General features: G+C 52.3%; 1 protein-coding gene across 7 annotated transcripts; it reads right to left on the reverse strand.

Moving 5' to 3' along the window:
• Positions 1-947: 947 nt before the first annotated feature.
• ZNF500 (zinc finger protein 500) lies at positions 948-18,634 on the reverse strand. 7 transcript variants are annotated; one of them, XM_065924269.1, is made up of 10 exons: positions 18,488-18,597; positions 16,484-16,571; positions 16,081-16,352; positions 9,506-12,282; positions 8,369-8,884; positions 6,699-6,882; positions 6,436-6,503; positions 5,366-5,474; positions 3,653-3,766; positions 948-2,630 (listed from the first exon to the last, which is right to left on the reverse strand). In XM_065924269.1, exons 4-10 carry the CDS (start codon positions 9,710-9,712, stop codon positions 2,005-2,007), a joined length of 1,824 nt encoding a protein of 607 aa, XP_065780341.1. In that variant the 5' UTR covers positions 9,713-12,282; positions 16,081-16,352; positions 16,484-16,571; positions 18,488-18,597; the 3' UTR covers positions 948-2,004. The 7 variants fall into 7 exon arrangements, with proteins under 7 accessions (XP_065780341.1, XP_065780340.1, XP_065780345.1 ...); XM_065924268.1 differs by lacking the exon at positions 16,484-16,571 and having other exon boundaries at positions 9,506-9,746; positions 18,488-18,623; XM_065924273.1 differs by lacking the exon at positions 16,484-16,571 and having other exon boundaries at positions 12,077-12,282; positions 18,488-18,623.
• Between the last annotated feature and the right edge of the window lie 4,502 nt (positions 18,635-23,136).

The following is a 23,136-nucleotide window of genomic DNA, read 5'->3' on the forward strand; positions in this document are numbered from 1 at the left end:
TGCCGGCAGCCCCTGTTCTCGACAACAAGGAGCATTTTCACTACAAGCCAGATGTGAACTGGCTTCCAAGGCCACATGAGGCCCTGTGGAGCCTGTTCTGCAGGGACTGGAGCCAGACTACCATCACCAGGGGCCCCCAGACCCTCTCCTCACTGTGGAGGCCCCCGCCCTCCACTCCGGGGCACACACAGCATGGTCAGAGCTCAGGCCCTGGGCACACAGCCTCCACTAGTCACTAGCTCTCAAGAGCAAAATCTATTGGAGTGGGGGGGGTGGTGGAGGCAGAAGGCCAGACCGTGCAGCAAGCAGAATCTTGGTTCCCCAACGAGGGATCAAACCTGTGCCCCCTGCATTGAAAGCATGCAGTCTTTTTTTTTTTTTTTTAAAGCATGCAGTCTTAATCACTAGACTTCCAGGGAAGTCCTGCAATGGCTATTTTTAAAATTCCATTTCCCCTACTCTCTCTACCCTTTTTAATGGCAGTTAAGTTCACTCAAGATGTTTCCCCAACAGTGACAGAAAACAAAATCTTTGTCCCAAGTTAAACTCTGCTAACTGTTGAAGCAGCAGGCCAGGAGGGTGAGGGTTGAGAGCGGGTCCTGCCCCTTGGACAAGGTGCTTCAAGCTCTCAGACCTCAGTTTCCATTGAGAATGGGAGAACGTGAAGTCCTGTTACAGGACAGGGAGAGTGTCAGGGAACAGGCACTGGATTCGCCCTGCTCTCAGGCCTGGCAGAGCGCAGCTACCTCCAGCAGCAGACGGGATGTGAGAAGTGAGTCTGTGAGTGGCAGGTGGGTGGGCCGTTGGCGACACTGACGTGGCTGGATCTGGGTGGACGCTACGTGTCCCACAAGCTGGCCCAGAAGGGAGAAGCCATCCCTAAACTGGGTGGCCCCAGTCTCCCGAGAACACACAGAACAGAGCACAGCGGCCAGGATGACTGACAGACGCTGTTTATTAAGGGAACAGAGAAGGGCAGTTCACACCGGGGTGCGTGGGGTGTGTGAAAAAGTAACAGTATGTCTAGTGATGGGATGGAACATTCTGAAACCCAGAGGTTTCAGAGCTGCCCCACTCGTGGCGACAGCAAACAAGGCCTCTTACTGCGCCACTCGGCCATGTGTGAGGCCACAGATGGGAACCGATCAGAGAGGCATGGCCACATCAGAAAGACAAGGAGGGGCAACCAAGGCCAGCCTGCATCCTGGGACATGGCCACCTGGGCCGGAACAATGGCAGCCCTGGCACCTCTCCTGGGGAAACCCCCAAGACTTCCCAGCGGGCAGGGGAGGTTGGAAGGAAGGGTCTCAGGGAAGTGTTCCCGCACCAGCCATCCATCCAACAGGACAGCCGTGGATCTGCAAGGGGGACCCCCAACGACTGTGATGCTGGAGAACCCCCTCAGGCTACACCCGGTAAGTGCGGTGAGGTTGGGGGAAGGAGAAGAGCAATCCCGGGAGGACGGGGACATGTAAAGCTGCAAGCGGCCACAGTCACCAAGGCTTCCCCCAAAGTGGGCTGAAGGGTGTCCCCCAAATCAACAGTCAGAGCCTTAGAGGGGGCCCCACTTGGAGGAAACAGGTCCTTGCAAATATAACAAGCTAAGATGAGGTTGTTCCAGACTGAGTGTGCCCTAAATCCAATGACGGTGTTCTTACAAGACAGGAGCACACGTGGAGACACATAGAGGGGGCGGGGCGGGGGGGGGGCGGGGAGAGGGCGGTGGCAGAGCCCTGTGGCCACAGGCCTGGAGGAGACTGCAGAACGGACCCCACCCGAGCCTCCTGAAGGAGCAGCCCGCAGGCACCTTGATTTCAGACTCTGGCCCCTGAACTAAGAATTCCTGCACCCCTGCATGTGGTCCTTTGTGGTAGCCCCAGACCCTGATCCACCTGCGGGCCCGGCTTCCTGCTCACACTGGGCCCACGGGAACAGAGTCTGAAGACGCCTGGAGATGGGGGGGCTGACTCCAGGACTGAAACGACCCTGTAGGTCCCCGAATGATCAGGCCCAGGCCCCAGGCGTGTCCTGGAGCCCTGGAGGTCTGCGCGGCAGCTGCTCCCCGCCGTGCGTGCGCTGGTGCTTGCGGAGGTCGGTGCCCCGGCGGAAGCCCCTGCCGCAGGCCGAGCAGGTGTGGGGCTTCTCGCCCGTGTGCGTCCTGCGGTGCGCGCTGAAGTGCGAGCTGTTGTTGAAGCGCTTCCCGCAGAGCTGGCACTGGTAGGGCCGCTCGCCCGTGTGCGTCCTGCGGTGGATGACCAGGCTGGAGCTCTGGCTGAAGCGCTTGCCGCACTCGGCGCAGGCGTAGGGCTTCTCGCCCGTATGCACCCGCTGGTGCGTGCTGCAGTTGGAGCGGTCGCCGAAGCGCTTCCCGCACACCTGGCACTGGTAGGGCCGCTCGCCCGTGTGCGTGCGCTGGTGCTTGGCCAGGTGCGACGTCTTGCGGAATGCCTTGCCACACACGGGGCACGCGTGTGGCTTCCGGACCCCGAGGGGCCCCGCTCTGTCCTGAGGCTGCTGGGGTCTGGTCTGGCCGGGCCCCGGAGCCAGATCTGGGCGTGCGTGGGCCCACCCTGTGCTCAGCGACGCGTCCGCCCTGGTGTCCTCTCCAGCCTCCAAGCGCCTCCCACGCCCTGAGACAGACAGCACACGGCTGAGGGCTCCACGGGGAGGGGGGAGGGACAGGGTCGCTCGCAGAAGGCGGGCAGGGGCGCGGTGGCCCATCTGAGGCGGATGATGCAGGGCAGTACCTTCAAGGGCCGTTTCCACACGTTCCCCGGGCACACGTCACTCAAGAGCTTGAGTCCAGGAACTCAAATCAGGGGCAGACACTCAGAAACACACAGTAACTCATCAAGGCCTGTGAGGTGGGGCTGTGACGGGCACATCTACACTTGAGGACGTGGGAGCCCACGACTCAACAGGGGAGGGACAGGCCCTCTGAGAAACATCCGCTCCCCCCCCCCACGGGCCCCTCCTGTCTCCACACTGGCTCATCCTGGAAGCCAAGCGTGGGCTCGAGCTCATGTTCGCCTCGTCTGTACGGCTGAGACGTGACAGAACCACCGCTCTGGCCTTTGGGGAGAGCTTTTACAGAGCTGAGTCTGGCATCTCTTCAGGCGGTGACACCGAGTGACCACATGACTGTGCAATTCCACCCACACTGCAGGCCCAGGAGAGTGAGCTCTGCTGGCCGGGCGACACTCGGGACATCCTGTGGGCCCCCACCTGGCCCCTCATGTCTTCCTTGGGACTAGGCTCCCTGTCGCACCTGCGTGCAGCACAGTCCCAGTCGAGCTGGCAGGACTCTCTCCTGCAATCCTGAGGGCGTGCCTCTGGAGCCCCTCAAGCCACCTGTCTCCCCCGACCTTCCCTTCAGGTGGAGCTTAGTCTTGGCAAGCGAAGTTTCACACACACACTCGTGTCTTTTCCTACCACCTGTGACTGCTTTTGCACCAGGACGACAGAGCTGAGGCATCGCAAGGGAGACTGCATGGTCCCTAAAACCTGTTTACTTCTGGCCCTTTTTGGAAAAAGCCTGCCAGCACTTGCTCTAAGCCCTTGAGCTTGAAGCCCACAGACACAGTCACCAAAGTCTCAGCCCAGGAGAAGCGAGATTTTCATCTGGGATGCCATCTCCTCGAAGATACCTTACCTGAACTGGCTCCACCAGAGATCTCCCTTGGCCCTGAGGCTGCTCGAGCTGGGTCCCACGGGCCTTCTCCTCGCCCCTGCAGGGCGGTCAGACAGGGCCCAGGAGTGGGGAGTCCTGCTTGTGGGGAAAGAGAAGAAAGGATGTGAATGTGGCCGGGACGGAACACAGGACTGCAACAACCCCCTCCTCGTGAGGGCAAAGGGGTGTCAGGAGAACCTGCGGACAAGCTCAATGCCTCGAAAGACAGAGAGGGAGGCGCTGGGCTTCTGTGCAGACTAGCTGCTCAGAGAGGAGGAAGTGAGGAAACAGGGCCCACGGCTCTCCCTGGCTCTGGGAAGGAAGCCAGGTGTCCCGAGGCGTCAGGGTCTCACCATAACCGAGTGGAAATGGCCAAGAGTCACAACACACAGGAGGCAGAGACAGCAGAGGGCACAGAGAGGTGGGACAGCAACACTGCAGACCCAGCAAGCCAGTATTCTCAGCAACAGACAAGTTTCTTCTTGTTGTGTATACACTTAAGTTTGGAAAAGATCAGGATATAAATCAAGGTATGTGATCATTAATTTTCTGTGCTAAGCTGGCCAGGTTACGGTGTCACTCTCTGGTTATATAGCAGGCTTTTTTTTGTTCCTGGCCACGTGGCTTGCAGGATCTTGGTTCCCCAACTAGGGACTGAATTTACACTCTTGGCAGTGAAAGCACAGAGCCCTAATCACCTTGGCCACCAGATAATTCCCTAAATACCAGTCTAGATGTTGCTGTGGAGATTATTTTGTAGATATAATTAATATCTACAATCAGATAACTATAAATAGAGCAGATTACCCTCCACATTGAGGGTGGGCCTCACCAAATCAGTTGAAGGCCTTAACAGCAACACTTGAGGTTTCCTGGAGAAGGAATTCTGCCTCCAGACAGCAGCCAAGAAGTCCTGCCTGGGTTTCCAGCCAGCTGGCTTGCTGTATAAATTTCAGACTTGCCAGCCTCCACAATCATGAGAACCGATTCCTTAAAATAAACCTCTCCATATGCACACATCCTAATAGTTCGTTCTCTCTGGAGGACTCCAGCTGATACAAAGCAGGGTCTCAACTCCTTTAGAAAACATCTCAGGAAGAGAACAGGTGTCAAGAGTGGCTGGGCAAGCTGAGAAGGGACAGCGTGGGGTGGTAAGGAGAGGCTGCAGACAGCCAGAGCCTGGCCAAGAGAAGCCCTGCCCACAGGGCCCGAGTGTGGCACAGAGGCTGAACTGACACTGGACAACCGCGTGGCGAAGGAGGACAAGAAGGCACCCAGGACAGCTCTGGGCGTCTGCCTGAGATGGGGCAAGCACCACACTGCCCTCACTGCAGGCGGGGGGCTGACAGGACACCCAGTGACCCTGGCGGTGCGGGCTGCGTGCAGCTGCTGCTTAGCAGACTCGCCAGGGAACAACCCTGCCTCACTCAGCCAAGCCCTGGACACGAGGCCCACGAGTTCCTACTGTTAACATCCTCCCCAGGGATTCTTCAGGCCACTAAAGTTTGAGAACTGCTGGACCGGCTCCTAAAGGTGGGGGGAGCCAGGGAAAGTGCTGAACAGGGAGGTGGCCAGGGGCCTTGGGTCCTGGAAACCAACACACACCCTCAGTGAGCCCGAAGGAAGGGGCACCCCCCCAGAGACTCGCCCACTCTGAGACATAGCGCAGCGTCTGACGGCGTCTCCGCACGGCACCTGCATCCTCCAGCAGCATGTCGCAGCTGTGGTCCTGCTGAGCCAGGTCCAGGCAGCCCCACTCCTCCTGGGACAGGTACACGGCCACGCCCCCCAAGGTCACTGGCACCTGCGGGAGCGCAGCTCGCTGAGCCCATGCCCCTGGCCATGCAGGCGGGGCCAGCCTGCTGGGCCCACCCATCCCCTCCTCTTATGTGATGAGGAAGGCCCTGCTTCCCCCGCCTTTTTCCCTTCCCACCCTTTCCCTTTCCACATGCTGTTATCCACCCTCCCCTCCGAAGCTCAGCTCAGGCACGGCTGGACCCTGCTCTTCAGGACACTGTCACCACTAAGCTCCATGCAGTGCCGCAGGGCCATGGACAGACGCGCTGCGGGGGGCAGTTGCGTCTGCTGAGATCTCACCCGCTGGAGCTGACACTTTCCAGGTTCATGAGTTAGCCCGCCCTGCCTCAGCTCAAGCCAGGCCCGGGACCCAAATGGGGTGACTGGGGACTTCAGGATGCCTCTAGGCCAGTGGTACCCAAGGTACCTGGGAGCACAATTAACACCCAAACAATATCCAGAAGAGGCAAATGCACAGAGATAGAGATTGGGGGCTGCCAGGGAGCTGAGGGAGAGGAAATGAGGAGCGACTGCTAATGAGTGGGGGATATTTTGGGGAGGTGATTAAAATATTGTAAAATTTGATTGTGTAAATACACTAAACACTGTATACTTTAAATGGGTGAATTGCATGGTATGTGAATTACACCTCAACAGAGCTGTTATTGAAACAAACAAAGGAGATTAGGATTCCAGGCCAGGTCTGGGGGAAAATTCTCTAATTTTTACCCTGATCCCAGGAGATTTTAACATACAGCTGGGTTTGAAGCGGTTGCCTGAGCTTACCACTGGGAACACAGAATCCTGCAGCACACACCTGATACTCAGGTGGCATCTGAGAGCAGGTAAGACTTCCCAGGGGGTGAAGGTCTGCCTCAGAAACCCACAGACCTGACCACTTGAGAGAAGTGTGCTCATAACAAGGGCGTGGGATGCATGGGGATGCTGCAGAGTGGGAAGCTGCGCACCTGGGACCAGGCTGAAAGGAAGGATGTGGCCAGGGCTGCTGTCTCCTGATGCCGTGAAGCTGCTGGGCCTGGAGAGACAGTACAGAGTCACCCACCCATGCCCACAGCAGCAAAGGCTGGACAGGTTCAGCTATCCCTCACGGACGCTCACCTGAAGGGAGCCCGCCCACCCCACAGGCACGCAGGTCTGACCAGCCACACTCCTTCCCTTTTTCCTTCCTGAGTGCAGCACTCTGCTTTCCTCTAGAGGGGCAGATACTCACCCCTTTTTGGCCAGAGTGAGGGGTCTCCTCTTGGTCTATGGCTCAGCTGGGCTGGGGGCGGCTGGCTGGAGTCTTGAGCCCCTTCCCCCAGGGACAGCTCCTCTGGCTGGGCTTCCACCTGGTGTTTCGAGAACCACTCCTCTGTCCCATGGGACAGTGCATCATCAGGGAGCAACTCTGGATCCTACAACAGACAGAGATCTGCCCGCCAGCTCCCAGAAGGCTGGGGGCGCCCACAGGTGCCCCACCCCTCATCGTGGGCACCCTGGTCCCAGGCTCTGCCTCATCACTGGGCTGCCTTGTTCAGTCTGACGGCCTCTGCAACCATCCATGTGCCGCCCTTCAGCCAGCCCCCAGGGGGAAGGCCGGTGACCCGGGAAGAGGTCAGGCTCCCAAGCTGGGGAAGGGGAGGCCCGCTCCACTCCTGAAACTCTGCATCTCGCCCTGTCACACCATATCACACTCTCACCCTTCCTCCCTTCCATGAGTGTTCCCGAAAGGACTGAGCCAGGAAGGCCCTGAATCAGCTTTCGTCTTGGAAGTCTGAGTTACTGCACTTGTTCCACTTCTGAAGGTCATCTCCAGGTCCTCTGGAACCATCTACCTCCTAATTCCAGGGACGGCGAATCAGACGAAATCGGGTCTCAGAGAACACTGACTGTAACCATACCAAGGACAAGAGACGTCCCTGGGGAACTGTGAAACCAGTGCCAGGGACCCTGTTCCAGGCTTAACATTCCACAGCTCTGTCACCCGGAGATGATGGTGCACAGTGGCAGAGGAAAGCCCGTGCCAGGGACCCCAAGTGCCCAGGCTGGCGGGGGTCTGAGAAGGGCTCCTGAATTCCTGTTGGCCATCTCAAGGCAAGATTTGCTTACTGCATTCGACTCATCTTGTGGTCAGGTTTGGTTTTTTTTGGTGGGGGGTGGGTGCTGCTCTCTTTTGACAGATGCAAAAGAACAGCAGTGTGCAGCCAATGGCACTGCTACAGGATAAAAGGTGACCTGCAGAGTTTGCCAAGTATCGAGTCAGGAGGACTCAATCTGACCCAAGCAGAAGAGATATGTAAGAGACTCCCCGCATTTGCTGAGGAGGAGGAGAGTGCTCTTGAGTGGTGCTCTCTGGAGAACGTTCCATGATGATGGAAGTGTCCCATATCTGCACTATCCTTGTTCAACAAGTAGCCCTTGGCCACATGTGACGACTGAGCCTCTGGAAGGTGGTAAAGTATGACCTATGAATTTATATTTTATTTAATTATAATAAAAAGAAGAGCCACACATGGCAGCTACTGTATTGAATGGTACCGCTCTGGAGAGACAGGGGCTCTAATCAGAGCATCCATCAGCACCTGTTCTTTCTTCCCAGGGCTCCTCCCTCTTTGGGAATCTTTTCAACTCTCAAGGTCCAGCCTTAAAAGGCCTTCAGCCTCCCTCCCATGAAAACCTGTGTATATTGGTATGGTGTTAAGGAACCAAACCATGTAGCTCAGAAAGGGCGACTGGGACTATGGTGGTTAAACAATAGATGGACACACACACTAGCCAGAGCTAGGAAACTCTGAAGCTACCTTCCTCAATGTCAGTCAGAGCCCACGGGACCTACAAATGCAGACCTCAGGAGCAGGGCCCCGATTCCTCACCTCAGGGCTCAAATGCCCCCCACCTCACCCGCGGCCTCTGCTTCCTGGGCTCCCGCTGCAGCCCTTCCACGAGGACCACGGCCTCCTCACCACTCTCTGGCTGCTGCTCCCGTACCCGGGCCTGGATCTCCCCCGGCAGCACCGTCAGGAACTGCTCCAGCACCAGCAGCTCCAGGATCTGCTCCTTGGTGCGCAGCTCGGGCCGCAGCCAGCGGCAGCAGAGCTCCCAGAGGCGGCTCAAGGCCTCCCGGGGTCCCGCCACCTCCTGGTAGCAGAACAGCCGGAAGAGCTGGCGGAAGGTTTCAGGGCTGGGGTCTTCCGCCTCCGAGGAGGGCTCCTCTTCCCAGCAGTAGTCATCCTCCACCTTCACGACGAGGATGTCACCCTCGAGGATGTCACCCTCCTGCTCCAGGGGGGCCAGAGGCTGCGGGCCGGGAGCGGTCGCCATTGCTTCTGGCGGCCCTTGCCCTTTCCCCGGCCTGGAGATAACGCCTGTCTCTCCCTGCACCTCTGGCCAGACACTGGGAAAGATGTTTTCAGGGCTCTGTGGAGAGACAGTAAACTCATACGGGGTGCAGCACAGGGGCTGGATAAGCGTTCTGCGCCCATAAGCCCCTGCCCTGGCCCCAAGGCCAACTCTCCCTTATCGGCAAAAGAAACAGTTAAAGTAGATCAACCTGTCTTCGCTACTAACCCCATAATTCCCAGGAGAATCCCACCCCCCCCCCCAAGAATTTCTTAATCTCTGGGCCTCAGTTCCTCAAGTGAAAGAGGAGGTTGCTGAGAGGACTAAACAGGATGTTTTAAAAGGGTTTATTTTTTTAGCACAGAGCCTGGAACGCGGTCACAATTCGAGAGAGTTTTCATTTTCACAGTTTGCCATTTTTGGACGAGGTCCCTCGAAAATATAATGAGAATCTGGGACCTCTCTGCCCAGGAAGGCTTAGATTCTATCCCAACCTGAACCCGGATTTCGGGCTCCACGAGCCCCACCACAGCCCCTCTCCTTCCAGTGTCTTGACAAGGTCAGAACTCTCTGGCCGACCTGCTTTGCCGTCTCGCCCCTTCAGCAAGAGGGACAGCTAGAACCGAGGCCGAACACAAACCACGCTCCATCAAGCGCCGCAGACAGAAGCTCGAGCGGGGACCCTGCGTCCGCACTCACCGACAGCACTGCGACTCGTGGGGAGCTCGCGGCGGGCCGGTGCTGCGGGGTGGAACCGGAGTGGGACAGTGGGTACGGAGGTCTAGGCGGTCCAGAAACTAGGACCAGTATCCGTGCATCACAAACCCGAACGCTCGGAAGCGACCATTGGCTGAGCCGCGCGTCGAGCTGGAGAGCAAGGCCGCGAGGGCCGCCCACGGGAAGCATTCTGGGTAACGTAGTCCTCACACGTTCAAGCCCGCTGTTGAATGGGAATGGGTCTTGGTGGGCGGGCCAACGGGAGGCTTTTTCGGTAACGCAGCCCTTTGGCTGAACCTTAGGCTACCTTAGGTAACGCAGCCCTTAGGCTGAACCCTATTGGCTGAACCGACTTTCACGCAAAGAAACGAACTACGGAGCGACTCTGCTCCGCGAGGTGGGACCGGCTCAGTTCACAGAAGCCTGGCGGGCTACAGCCCACGGGGTCACAAAGGCGGACACGACTGAACTGAACTGAACTGAGGCCCCGCGGGATGCACTGTGGGTAATGTAGTCCTCCCCCGGCTAAGCCGCGCCCTGGGTTGGAAGGGTCCTGGGAGGCGCTGTGGGCCTCCCTGGTAGCTCAGCTGGTCAAGAATCCGCCTGTAGTGCAGGCAACCCCAGTTCCTGGGTCCACTGGAGAAGGGGTAGGCTACCCACTCCAGTAGGCATTGTAGGTGATAGTAGCCCTGAACCTCCAGTGCGCATGTGTGAGTGCTACAGCGGCTACCCAGCTACTTGGCCATTCTCCCAGCCTCCGTTCTACCACTCCCCGCCCCCGGCCTGAGAAAGTCCCAAGGTGGAGGGGACCCTGGAAATTTACTGTTTTACCTACATAGTACTATGTATGTGCCAGGCTCTGTTCTAAACGCTTTGTAATTATTAAATCGGTTCCTCTTTGAAACAAAGGAGGTTTTATTATCCCTGCTTTATAAGGTCAGTAAACAGAGGTGCAGGGCTTCCCTGGTGGCTCAGATGGTAAAGAACCTGCTGCAATGCAGGAGACCTTGGTTCGATCCCTGGGTCTGGAAGATCCCCTGGAGGAGGTAATGGGAACCCACTCCAAAATTCTTGCCTGGGAAATCCCAGGGACAGAGGAGCCTGGAGGGCTACAGTCCATGGGGTTGCCAAAGAGTCGGACACAACTTAGCCAACTTAGCAGCTAAACAGCAACAGCAAAACACAGGTACAGAGGTTCAATGACCTGCCCAAAGACACACACACCCAGCAGGTGCAGAGCTGGGGTGAGGCTGGAACTCAGGTGTCTTAGTTCAACTCCAATTTTAGAGGCTGGAAGATGAAGACTGATAAAATTGTTTGGTGCATCTTGGTTATCAACTGCTTATTTCTTCATTTGTTAATCTGATCAACAAATATGTATTTTATTAGCCTCTGCTCTGACCCAAGGAGGCACCATGAACAGGAGGTGAACTGGACAGTCAGTCCTTGGTGTCCCTGTGGAGCTTGGAGGAGGGAGGTGGAGGCAGGGAGGGAGCTCTGAGCAGGCAGAGGATCATGGTGAGGCTTGTGTGCCTGGCGGTGAGTAGTGAGAGCTCCGTAAAATCACTGACTAACCACCAGACGACCCTGAGTCCTTCAGCGCTGGCATCCCCAGGCCTAGCACCTCCCACTGGCTTCCTTCTTTCCATCCACTTCATTCTCGCTTCACTCTCCATTCTTGCTCACGTTCCACTTCTCCCCCTACAACCAACATCCATTTTTTCTTGTGGCACACAGGCAGAACAAGACGCTGGACTGCCCACCCCCTGACTTCTAGGGACCACCCCTGCGGAGTGGGAGGCATCTTTAAGGGAAGACACCAGATTTCAGGGCAGCCTCGAGGTGGGGCTTCAAGCAAGTCAGGACCACATGTGCTTCATTTTCCCCTTACAATCTTGGGCTGCTGGTCAGGAAAGCCATGCTCTTGGCGGGAACCAGAACCAAGATGTGGGGCCGTCCAGAGCACTGGCACTCAAGCTGAGCACAAGCAGCCTGCCATTCTGTCAGCCTCAGCGGGGAGTGGAAAGGGGAAATTTGAACAAGTCACAGAGGTATGTAGCGGGGGAGGAAGGAGAGAGAACAGGAAGAAGAAGAAGAGAGACAGATGTACAACAGGGAAAAGGAGGAAAACAGAAGAGACATGTTGGGCTCTGTTTGGAGGGGCAGACAGGGGTGGGGACACTACCATCCTCAAACCTGCCCCACACCTTCCAGTTTCTAACGGCCTCCTGCTTAGCTGCAGGGCCCTGGCCTTGTGTCTTGCATCATCTCCTCAGGGCCAGATACACACAAGTCAGCAAAGTCCATGTAGTGACCACAGCCTGACTGACATAGCCCTGGTCCTCTCCTCTCTGGGCAGTTTTCAGTGACTATGGCCAATGGAGTTTTAAAGGATACATTTCTACTTTGCCCAGGATTTCCTTCTTAAATCTATTTTGAGGGGGACACACATTCACTCCATAACCAATGCACACCAGTATGGATTTGGACCTACACTGACACACACCCAAACCAGATCCTGGCTCTACCACTTAGTAACTGGGTAAGCCTTACCTTTTACCTCATCTGTAAAATGGGGATTGTCATAGCTCCAGCTTCTGAGAGCTGACAGATGAGATTGAGCTTATAAAGTCCCTCTGATGATGTCTAGCATCTAACAGGTGCTCCATAAACACCAGCTCATGACCTGCAACCATACTGGGATGAAGCCTACAGGCCTCCAGATTTGTGGATCTCAGATGCCTGGGGCCATGGAGTTCCTGTAAGAGGTTCACAGTTCATTAAAGTGCCAAGCACGGTGTGGAGTCTGAAGGAAAAGTATTTATTGCTGTACATGTATCTATAATCACATATAATTATTTATAATTATAAAGGTAGCTTGTTTTCATAGCATTTATGGAGTTTACAAAACAGTTCGACTTAAAATGGCAGCCATAGGACTTCTCTTGGAGAAGGCAACCCACTCCAGTGTTCTTGCCTGGAGAATCCCAGGAACAGGAGAGCCTGGTGGGCTGCCGTCTATGGGGTCGCACAGAGTCGGACACGACTGAAGCAACTTAGCAGCAGCAGAAGCGTAGGACTTCTCGTGGTCCAGTGGCTAAGACTCTACCCTCCTAATGCAGGGGGCCTGGGTTCAATTTCTGATGGGAGATCCCACATGTCACACCTAAGACCCAGCACAGCCAAATAAATAAATATTAAAAATAAATAAATAAAATGGCAGCCTCACACTCATTGAAGCAGGCCAACAACTGAGAGGTTCACTCACACATGTCCTCCTCTGAAGACAGAGGGGAAGATCATCTTCAGACAGATGGCACACAATTCATAATCACAACTGGGCATTGGTTCAGCTCACACTTACTCCCATGACTTAATTATGGCTGGGAAGAGATGGTCTATGATCCAGCACTCTGCAAGTCTAAGTCACCTGTGGTAGCAATTTCCCAAAGCCCAAATAACTAAGGACCAACAATTCAGTACAAGGTTACCAGTTTAGCTAATTCTACTGAATTATCTCAGGTCATCAGAGAACTACAGTTTTCAAAACTTGATATGTGATGGGTGTTTTTTTATGGGCTTCCCTGGTAGCTCAGATGGTAAAGAATCTGCCTGCAATGCAGGAGACCCCGGTTTGATTCCTGGGTCGGGAAGACCCCCTGGAGAAGGGATAGGCTACCCACTCCAGTATTCTTGGACTTCCCTGGTGGCTCAGACAGGAAAGAATCCACCTGCAATGCGGGAGACCTGGGTTCAATCCCTGGGCTGGGAGGATCCCCTGGAGAAGGCAACGGCTACCCGCTCCAGTATTCTGGCCTGGAGAAGTCCATGAACAGAGCCTGGCAGGCTACAGTCCATAATTCAACTGAACTATATCAGATAGTCACCAGAGAACTAGTTTTCCAAAACTAACATGTAATTGGTGTTTTGTTATACTTTTTCTAAGGCCTTTGCAAGCTAACAATAAAAGCTAACTTTTTTTAAGTACTTCCTAAGTCCAGGGAGCTCATGTTTTTACTTACTAAAATCCTCATAATGACAATCATGTAAACATCATCGTGACCCACATTTTAGTTAAGTAAACTGAGGCTCAGAGAGGTGCAGAGCCCTGCCTAGGGTCACACGGCTAGGAAAGTGTAAAAGCCAAGACAAACTCAGGCAAGCATGCTTCAGACTCTGCTCCTTAGAACACTCTCCTAAAGGTAAACTTGAATGCCACCTACGTAACTGAAGCTTTGACCCACAGTAAATACGCAAGCTGTTTCTTGGAAGACTCTAGTCCTGTCCCAAGATTCTCCTTTGAGTTGCCCAAGCAGGGCCCCTCTAATTTTCTCAACACACTAAATAGATCTACTTGGCATATACTAATGGTAGAGGCTCAAATAAATAAGTGGGTGGAATTTGTTCTTTAGACACTGAACTCTGTTGCCCAACTTTATCACAAACTTGATTCCAGGACCTCCCTGATGGTCTAGTGGTTAAGAATTTGCCTGCCAATGCAGGGGACACAGGTTTGATACCTGGTCTGGTAAGATTCCACATGCTGTGAGGCTACTAAGCCTGTGGGCTGCAACTACTAAACCGCATGCCTGGAGCTGGTGCTCCATAACAGAAGCTACTGCGATGAGAATCCCTTGAGCTGCAATAAAGAGTAGCCCTTGCTCGCCCCAACTAGAGAAAGCCTGTGCCCAGCAACAAAGACCCAGCACAGCCAAAAATAAATAATAAATAAAAATTAAAAAAAAAAACAACCCTCTTAATTCTGACAATAATATAAATGGGGGTTAATGGTACCTATTCCCTAGAGGATACTTACTATAATAGAATTAAATGACAGAGTACATTAAAATATTTTGCTCTAGACTCAAACATAGGAGCACTCAGTGAACGGCAAATGTTTTGTTATTATTTTCATTAACAGAAAGGATGGAGAATAAGAGTGCTTGCTGGGCAATACTGTGAAATCTCTCCATGGAGTCTGGCTGTGTTTTGGTTCCATCATGAGATTTTAGACACACAAGAGGATTCATCAGTTAACAGGGAGGCAGGAGATACCATTTACACCTCGAACCACCCAGCATTTGAAACTATCTGTCTTTTTCCTTAAGTCAGCAAGTTAAATGAGAAGCAGATGAGTGACAACAGGTGTGCAAAGCATGAAGGATGCAAAGGATGCGGCATCACGAAAAAAGGCTGGAGTCTGGAGGAAGGAAGGGACTCAAGGACCACCAGGCATGCTTGGAAATCCTCACCCGTGGAGATGTAGTCAAGTCTGGAAAGTCTCCTGTTCAAGGTCGGCTCAGTTGTGGCTCAGGACAGGGTGATGATTCACATACTTCTCTTGGGAAAAACAGTGTTAGAGTCTGCTGGGCTGCCATAACAGAGTACCAGAGACAGGGGGCTTAATCAACAGACATTTATCTCTCACAGTTCTGGAGGCAGGAAGTCCAAGATCAAGGTGCCAGCAGATTCGGTTCCTGGTGAAGACTCTCTTCCTGGCTCATGGATGGTGCCTCCTCTGTGCCCTCACTTGGTGGGAAAAAACGGTGCTCTCTCTCTCCTTTTCATATTAATTACCTCCTATAGACCCTGTCTCCATATACAGTCATGATAGGGCTTCAGTGTGAGTTCTGGGGGTCACAGTCCAGTCCGTAACACACAGAACCCACAAACACCACCAGTCCCTGGAATGGCAAAAGTCCCCCCTCAGACTATCACCCACTCCGGGCCTGGGGTCACCTGCTCAAATACCCACAAGGGTCAGAAAGGAAGGTAAAAATGGGCTTTTGACATAGATACTAAACATTCTGGAATATTCTTGCTTTCCACAAAGACATACGCGCTCTCCCATTTTTCTTTAAACATGTCCCTCTTGGGTTTTCTTCTGTATTACTGTGTGTGAGAGTGACTTGAGTGTGGAGATTTTCTCTCTACAAGAAACATAACAGTGCCATGTGGCAGATGGAGCAGATACAAGGCCACCGGAAGCAGTGGGGGACACAGGCCCAACACTGCCTGCCAATTTGGTCACTTTGCAGAATCTAAATATTTGGATTTTTAGGTGAAAACTCCCAAGTTTAAATGCAGACTCAAAATGGGATTAAATCCTGTGTGAGATAAATCAAACCCACTAACACATTTCTGGGCTGTTTCTGGCACAAAGATGTATAGGTAGACTTCATTTTATTGCACTTTATTGTACTTTGCATATATTACGTTTTTTTAACAAATTGAAGGTTTGTGGAAACCCTGTATTGTCAGATGATGGTAGCATTTTTTAGCAATATTTTTCTAAATTAAGATTTGTAGAGTTTTTAGACATACGCTACTGCATACTTAATAGGCTACAGTATAATATAAACCTGACTTTATTTTTTTTTAATTTATTTGACTGCACTGAGTCTTAGTTGCAGCATGTGGGATCTAGTTCCCTGACCAGGGATCGAACCCAGACCCCTGCACTGGGAGCATGGAGTCTTAGCCACTGAACCACCAGGGAAGTCCCCATAAACCTGACTTTTATATGCCCTGGAAAAGCAAGAATTTATGTGACTCACTTTATGGTGATAGCCTCTTCTCACGGTGGTCTGGAACCAAACTGGAAGTATCTCCGAGGTATGCCTGTGTGTGTTAGTTGCTCAGTCATGTCCAACTCTGCAGCCCCATGGACTGTAGCCTGCCAGGCTCCTCTGTTCATGGAATTCTCCAGGCAAGAATATTGGAATGGGCAGCCATATTCCCTTCTTCAGGTGATCTTTCCGACCCAGAGACTGAAGCTGTGTCTCCTGCATTGCAGGCAGATTCCTTACCATCTGAGCTGCCAGTAAGTCTATACACAGAAAAAAAAAATGATGCAGGTGATGATACTGCTTTGAAGAAAAACACACCACGGGGAGGGGAAAGAGCAATGCAGCTGCTCTTTTAGGTAGAAAATATTTAGACAAAAGACCATTCATTCACCTGGCCTCCATTTCAGAAAGGGAAGCCAGCACCTCCTTGGCTTCAGTATTTTCTCCAAAGGCTTTCTTAAAAGGGCAGGAGGCCAGAGCTAGGGAAGAGAAATAGAGGTAAAATGTCCAGCTTCCCTCTAAGAATCTGCTGTGGGCTGAAGCCAATCACAAAGAGGAGAGCCAGCCTGTGAGACAGACAGACACACAGAGGAACAGCTGAGGAATGGAGCTTCTTAAGCCACTTCTAAGAAAAGAAATTATTGATGCCACTTTTTAGGGACCACTGCTGTTACCGAGTCCAAACTTGTACTGCTGGCTACACAACCGGCCAATAAATTGAGGCGAGTTGTTGGTGCAAGAACAGCAACTTGATTCAAAAAGTCGGCAAACTGAGAAGATGGCAGACTTGTGTCCCGAACAACCATCTTGCCTAAGTTAGAATTCAGGCTTCTTTTATACTAAAAGGGGAGGGCGTAAAATCAAACATTTCCTGGTTCTGGTCAGCCTCCAGAACGGCTGTGTTAATTTCTTGCCGTCATTCACACGTGGGTCTGGTAAGGATATTTCTAGTGAGCTCAACAAAGGTGCTTGTGTGCTGAGTCACTCAGTCATGTCCAACTCTCTGTGACCCCATGGACTGTAGCCAACCAGGCCCCTCTGTCCATGGGATTTTTCCAGCAAGAATACTAGAGTGGGTTGCCATTTCCTCCTCCAGGGGATCTCCTGGACCCAGGGATTGAACCAGCCTCTCTTGCATCTCCTGCATTGACACAGGGATTCTTTTACCACTGAGTTGCCTGAGAAGCCCTAAACAAAGGTATTTGCGCTTAATGATCATTACTTGGAAGGCAGCATTCCCAGAGATGGATAATTCCCAGAGCCATTATGGATAATTTAAGCTTACAGGCAACATCCCTTTAGTAATTAACCTGCAACAGACTACAAAGGTTCTTCCCTATTACACTGCAATGGAGAGAGAGATCAAGTTCATCTCCTAATACAACAAGGAAAGGTGGGAACTTATAGCCAAGGTGCAGGCCTGGGGACTGAGGTGGCAGAGTGGCAGTGGATGGAAAATTGGTAAAAGGAAACGTAAGGGGTAAGAAGGGTTTCTTGCTGAAGGAAGGTTATGGTGACGAGACATCACCTGGAGGATGCTGAAGGATGAGGAACCCAATTCCGTGGGTGGTTCTGGCTAAAATGGCCACAAGCAAACAATGCAGAAATAAACAGGGAAGCCCAGAAATCAGGGCCTAGCTGAGAAGAGAGTTCAGAGGAGTCCAAGTAGAGTCTGGTCAAGAAGAGACCCTTTGCCACCTGGTCCAGGGTAACCTGCCTCCCTGTCCCTGACAGAGAAGACTGCTTTGGAGAAAAAAGTGACCTTTGGAGAAAAGTGGCCTCTGGAGACTCTTCTTTCCAAAGGCCGAAGTTGTTCATGCTAAGCCTCTGAAAGAGATGCCAAGTGCCTTTGCCTACCCTCTGCCGGGGAGACAACGGCCTCCGGAGTCAAGACCCACCCTCCTCAAGACCCCAACAACTTCCAACCCCAATTCCTTGTCCCGCCTGCTGCTTCTCCCCAATACAAGAATAATAATGGCCACCAATTTCTGAGCGCCGGGCAATACCCATTCCCACTCTGTTTCTAAGTTACTAACGCCAAAGGTGCTGTATCTCTATTTTACATGTTAAAAAAAAAAATAAATAAATAACCCTGAAGCTCCACGAGTTTTAGGTATAGAGCCCAGGGAGGATAATATGGTTGTGAAGTGATAGCAATGAGACTGGAACACACATTTTTGATTCCAGAACTCTAGTTCCTAAGTCCCGGGCTAATCCACTGTAGCCCGAAATAACAACGCTGACAACCTGAGGCCTGACTCAGCCACCCTTGACTCTGACTGAACTCGCTCTGAGGCGCGGCCTGGACCTCACCAGCAAGAGAGGCCAGCAAGAGGAGGCACTCCAGGTTCGACTCCCGCTTCTGCCCTAACGGCTGCGACCGTGCGGAACTCACCTCCGCGCCCGGGGAGGAGCCGCAGCGCATGACTAAGGCTGACAGGACCTCGCTACACAGCGAACGCCAGCGCGCCCGGTGCAGCAGCAACTCAGACGCAAACCGGATCCACAACCGCAGTCTCGCCCGTCTTCCCAAAGCCTCGCAAGAGGCTGGTGCCCGCGGGAAGCAGAAGTCGCGGACGCCGGAAACGGGGAGACAGCTAGACTACATTTCCCAGAATGCGCCGCGCGGCGCTGTTAAGGCAGATGCCAAGAGGCCTACCTGCGGCAGGGCGAGGGGTCGTGTTGCTTTAAGGGTCTTTCCTGGAGGTGACCCGGTAAGGCGCGGGCGAGAAGGGGCATCAGCCTTTGGGCGCCACGTTGTCGTTGCCGGTCCCTTGCGTGCTCCTCTTCTCCGTTTCCACATCTGTGAATGGGGGACATTAATTCGTTCAAAATCCTTCATCCATTCATACATATTTTTTTTTCTTTTCTTTTTTATTATTCATACATGTATATTTTAAAGCCGCCAATTGAGCGATCCCATCCGCCAGCTCTGCTATGCCCTGGGGTTTTGGCGATGATGAGCAAGTGCTTTCTTTCATGAAACTTACATTCTACCAAGAAAAAGGTATACACTGGACAAATAATTGCACAAATAATTGTTTAGTCACCTCTTTGGTAGATGCTACAAAAGCAGTAGAGGAGAGGGGACCTGACCTTCTTAGGGTGAATGTGTCAGAGGGAAGGTAGCTTAGAGTTAGCCTGGGGGTTTGTGGGGGGAAGGGTCCACACAGAAGGAACCGCAAGTGTGAAGATCCTGAGGCCCAAGAGATCGGGGTGCATTTGCAGGTCAGAAAGGAGACCAGTGTGGTCCCGGTGCAGGGGGCCAACCTTGGGAGACAAGACTGGAGAGGTGGGACCAAGCAGGGGTCTCTGGAAGGCTCCTAGGAAGATTGAACGTTACATCCCTAGAGCCAGGATAAAGGAGGAGTTTGGGCTTTTAGGCAGGATAGTGTCCTGGTAGGAGAGGAAGCTTGGTGGAATACAGATGTCAGGGAGTCCATAGGGGCGCAGTGAGACCGGCTGGAAGCTTGTGGGGTCTGAAGGTGAAAGTGTTAATCACTCTGTTCTGTCCAGCTCTTTTGGACCCCCATGAACTGTAGCCCGCCAGGCTCCTCTGTCCATGGGATTCTCCAGGCAAGAATACTGAATGGGTAGCCATTCCCTTCTCCAGGGGATCTTCCCCACCCAGGGATCGAACCCAGGGATCTAACCCAGGTCTCCAGCATTGGAAACAGATTCTTTACCATCTGAACTAAGAGGGAAGCCCTGAGGTCTGAAGTTGAAGTAATACTGGAGATGGTGGTAGTCACTCAGGGAGGGATCTGATCCAGATTCCTGAAGCAGAGTCCACAGGGCCCTGGGAGTGATTGGGTTGGGGTGAAGGAGGGAGAAGACAAGAATAACACATTAATAAAATGAGGATAGTAACACCTGGGGTAGGAAACCTCATGATTTAAATATGCAATAAAATACCTGATACATAATAAAGGCTTGTGCTAAATCACTTCAGTCATGTCCGATTCTGTGCCACCCTGTGGACTGTAGCCCACCAGGCTCCTCTGTCCATGGGATTCTCCAGGCAAGAGTACTGGAGTGGGTTGCCATGCCCTCCTCCAGGGGATCTTCCCAACCCAAGCACTGAACCCGCATCTCTTATGTCTCTTGCACTGTAAGTGGAGTCTTTACCGCTGAACCACTGGGAAGCCCAATAAAGGCTTAATATATGCTTAATACATGCTAATTTTTAAAGTAATAAAGACTGCTTCTGTGTTTAGAGCAATGTTTGTAATGATAAAAACCTGAAAACAATCTCAGTGTTGATCAACAGAATGATGGATGGATAAATCTCACAGATTATGTTGAGCTAAAAAGCAAGTGACAGAACGAAATCATTTCCATGAATTATAAGAACACACAGAATGAAAAAAAAAAAGAATGATGCTGTGTATGATTTAGGAACATATACATGTAGGTATCTCTAAATGTATATGGGCCATGACCTAGTGACTAAACAACAACAGCATAGATGGTAGAGGGTAAAGAAAGGTGGAATTTGGGTAAGCACCTAATTCAAGATGATGGTTATCCCTGGTGATAGGGGCAGGGGCTGGAGAGAGATGTGATGGGGGAAGAGTGCAGGTGGCATAAAAATGCAAGTTTTTGTTTGTCTGTTTTTATTATTTTGGCTGTGCTGAGCAAGTGACTTGTGGGATCTCAGTTCCCCGACCTCAAATTGAATCCGCCCGACTATGGATTGAACCCACCCGACCACGGATTGAACCCGGGCTGTGGCAGTGAAAGCGCTGAATCCTAACCACTAGGCCACCAGGGAAGCCCATATATGTGTACATGTATCCCCTCTTTTTTGGATTTCCTTCCCATTTAGGTCACCACAGAGCACTGAGTTGACTTCCCTGAGCCCTCCAGTAGGTTCTCATTAGTTAGTCTATTTTATATGTAGTATCAATAGTGTATATATATGTCAATCCCAATCTCTCAGTTCGTCCCACCCACCCCACTTTCCCCCTTGGTAACCATATACTTGGTCACTACCTCTCTATCTCTTTCTGCTTTGCAACTAACTTCATCTGTGATTCCCTGTTTTAAAAGAGGCCCACTATTGTTACTTATTGGGTTTCCCTGGTGGCTCAGTGGTTTAAAAAAATGTGCCTGCAAGTGCAGGAGACCGGGGTTTGATCCCTGGGTTGGGAAGATCCTCTGGAGAAGGAAGTGGCAACTAGCTCCAGTATTATAGCCTGGGAAATCCCGTGGACAGAGAAGCCTACTGGGCTATAGTCCATGTGGTTGCAAGAGTCAGATATGACTTAGGGACTAAACAACAACACCAGCATTGTTAGTTGATACGATGACTTTATCATTATGACATGAACCTGATTAGCATGTAGCACAATGGGAACCCCCTCATACCTATAAAATGGAACAAAATATTCAGATAAATGATCACTTATGGGACCTAGACATCTGTGAGCAGGCTTGCCTTCACACACCCTGGGAGAGTAGGTTGGGGGTACTGTCCCTGTTTTCTGCAGGAGGAAGTGGAATCTAGGATGTCAGGTGACTTGCTAAAGTCCTAAAGTCCTTCAGCTAAAAAGGGGCAGAGCTGGATGTGTCATCCACGCTTGCTGGGCCTGGGGAATCCAGAAATGTGCCAGCTGAAGCCCCACTCCCACCCCGCCCTCACCCAGCTGATACAGGTCAGGAAATGCAGAAGTAATCTGTGTACAGTCATTACTGTTACTGGGTCCACAATTGAGTCTATGCCAGGCATGCACTGTAGCATCTCTGTGGGCATGGCAAGAGCTTCCAGAACTGGAGGGAAAGTTGTCAGCAGAGAACAGGACCACTGTCCCTGTGAAATGGAGCTGGACCCTATGGTCCTTACCCTCCATGTCCTCTGCCTGCCTTCTGTCCGTGGAAAACTTTAGTCAAAAAACAAGTTTAATCAGAGAAATGAGAAATGCAGAAACATAGGAAAATGGTCAAAGGAGACCAAATAATAATGATGTAGTCATTAAGCATAGTCAAGGAGGACCTTTAGTTCTTTCTCAAGGGCTATAGATAATATTTTGAGCCACATCCTGTGAGCTGTCTTATAGATACTGAAACATCAGGTGGAAAAATTAACTACTTGGTGACCGGACTGCACCCACCACAGAAGCTGCCACAATTCTGAAAATTGGCCTCAAAGAAATGGGGAAAAATGGACCCTGAAACTGAAGATTAACTGTGCCTAAAACAACCAAGATGATGCTGGTCAGACCACCAGTGACCAATTTGAAGATGACTGTCAGAGCTGACTGTGCTGTTTCTGCATGTAGCCCTTTCCTTCTGTCTATAAAAGCTCATGCCCCCCCCCCCCCCAAAAAAAAGAAAAGCTCATGTCCCACTGGAGGCCAGTGGGCAGGGTGGGGGTGGGGAAAGTCAGCCTTTGGACCAACATCCACCCTCCCCCAGCCCCAGTCACTGGCATCTGAAATAAAGCACACTTTCCTTTCCACCAGCCTGGCTGGTATCGGCTTTGAGCGGTGAGTAGCCGCTTTCGGTAACACTTGGAATACCTACTCCCCCCCGCCGAGAAAGATTGCCCTGGTGATGAGGGGTGCTCAGACCAGCAGCTGGGACACCACTGATGCTCCCCAGGGTCACTTTTGGATGCTCACCGTCTGCCGGTGCCCTGGGGGAGCTCAGGCGTACCGTGAGGGCTTCGGTGAAGTCCATTTCCTTTCCAGGGATCCCGAGGGCCCTGGCAAGTGCTCGCACATCCTGTGGGCACAGCCTCTTCCCTGGACTGGTGGTCTGTGCTATCCTGTTGCCTCTGAGAACTGTTTCTCCTCGGTGGCAGCCACATTCCGAGTCACTTCGTTTTATCTGCACAGCACCTCTGTAGTGTGGGGATAGTGTCATCCCCATTTTGTAGATGAGGAAACTGAGGCCCACCAGAGGAAGCAACTTGCTCCAGGTCACATCTTATGACGCCTGTGCGGGAGGGAGGCATTGTGACCGAGGACAGAGCCTGATCTGGACCTTGACCCTGGTTCTGGGCAGAAGAGGGGGCTGGTTGTCCAAGACAGGGCCTCCCAG

The sequence above is a fragment of the Muntiacus reevesi genome, chromosome 2 (assembly GCF_963930625.1).
Source record: "Muntiacus reevesi chromosome 2, mMunRee1.1, whole genome shotgun sequence".
NCBI classification, from domain to species: Eukaryota; Metazoa; Chordata; class Mammalia; order Artiodactyla; family Cervidae; genus Muntiacus; species Muntiacus reevesi.

What these genes read in the sequence shown, in the direction of transcription:
- ZNF500 (XM_065924268.1), bottom strand. Translation starts at nt 9,712, where the DNA reads ATGCTTCCCGTGGGCGGCCCTCGCGGCCTTGCTCTCCAGCTCGACGCG. An exon ending in CACGAGTCGCAGTGCTGTCG is followed by an intron (nt 8,885 to 9,505) that starts GTGAGTGCGGAC and finishes GTCTCTCCACAG; the next exon opens with AGCCCTGAAAACATCTTTCC. An exon ending in CATGCTGCTGGAGGATGCAG is followed by an intron (nt 3,767 to 5,365) that starts GTGCCGTGCGGA and finishes CCCCACAAGCAG; the next exon opens with GACTCCCCACTCCTGGGCCC.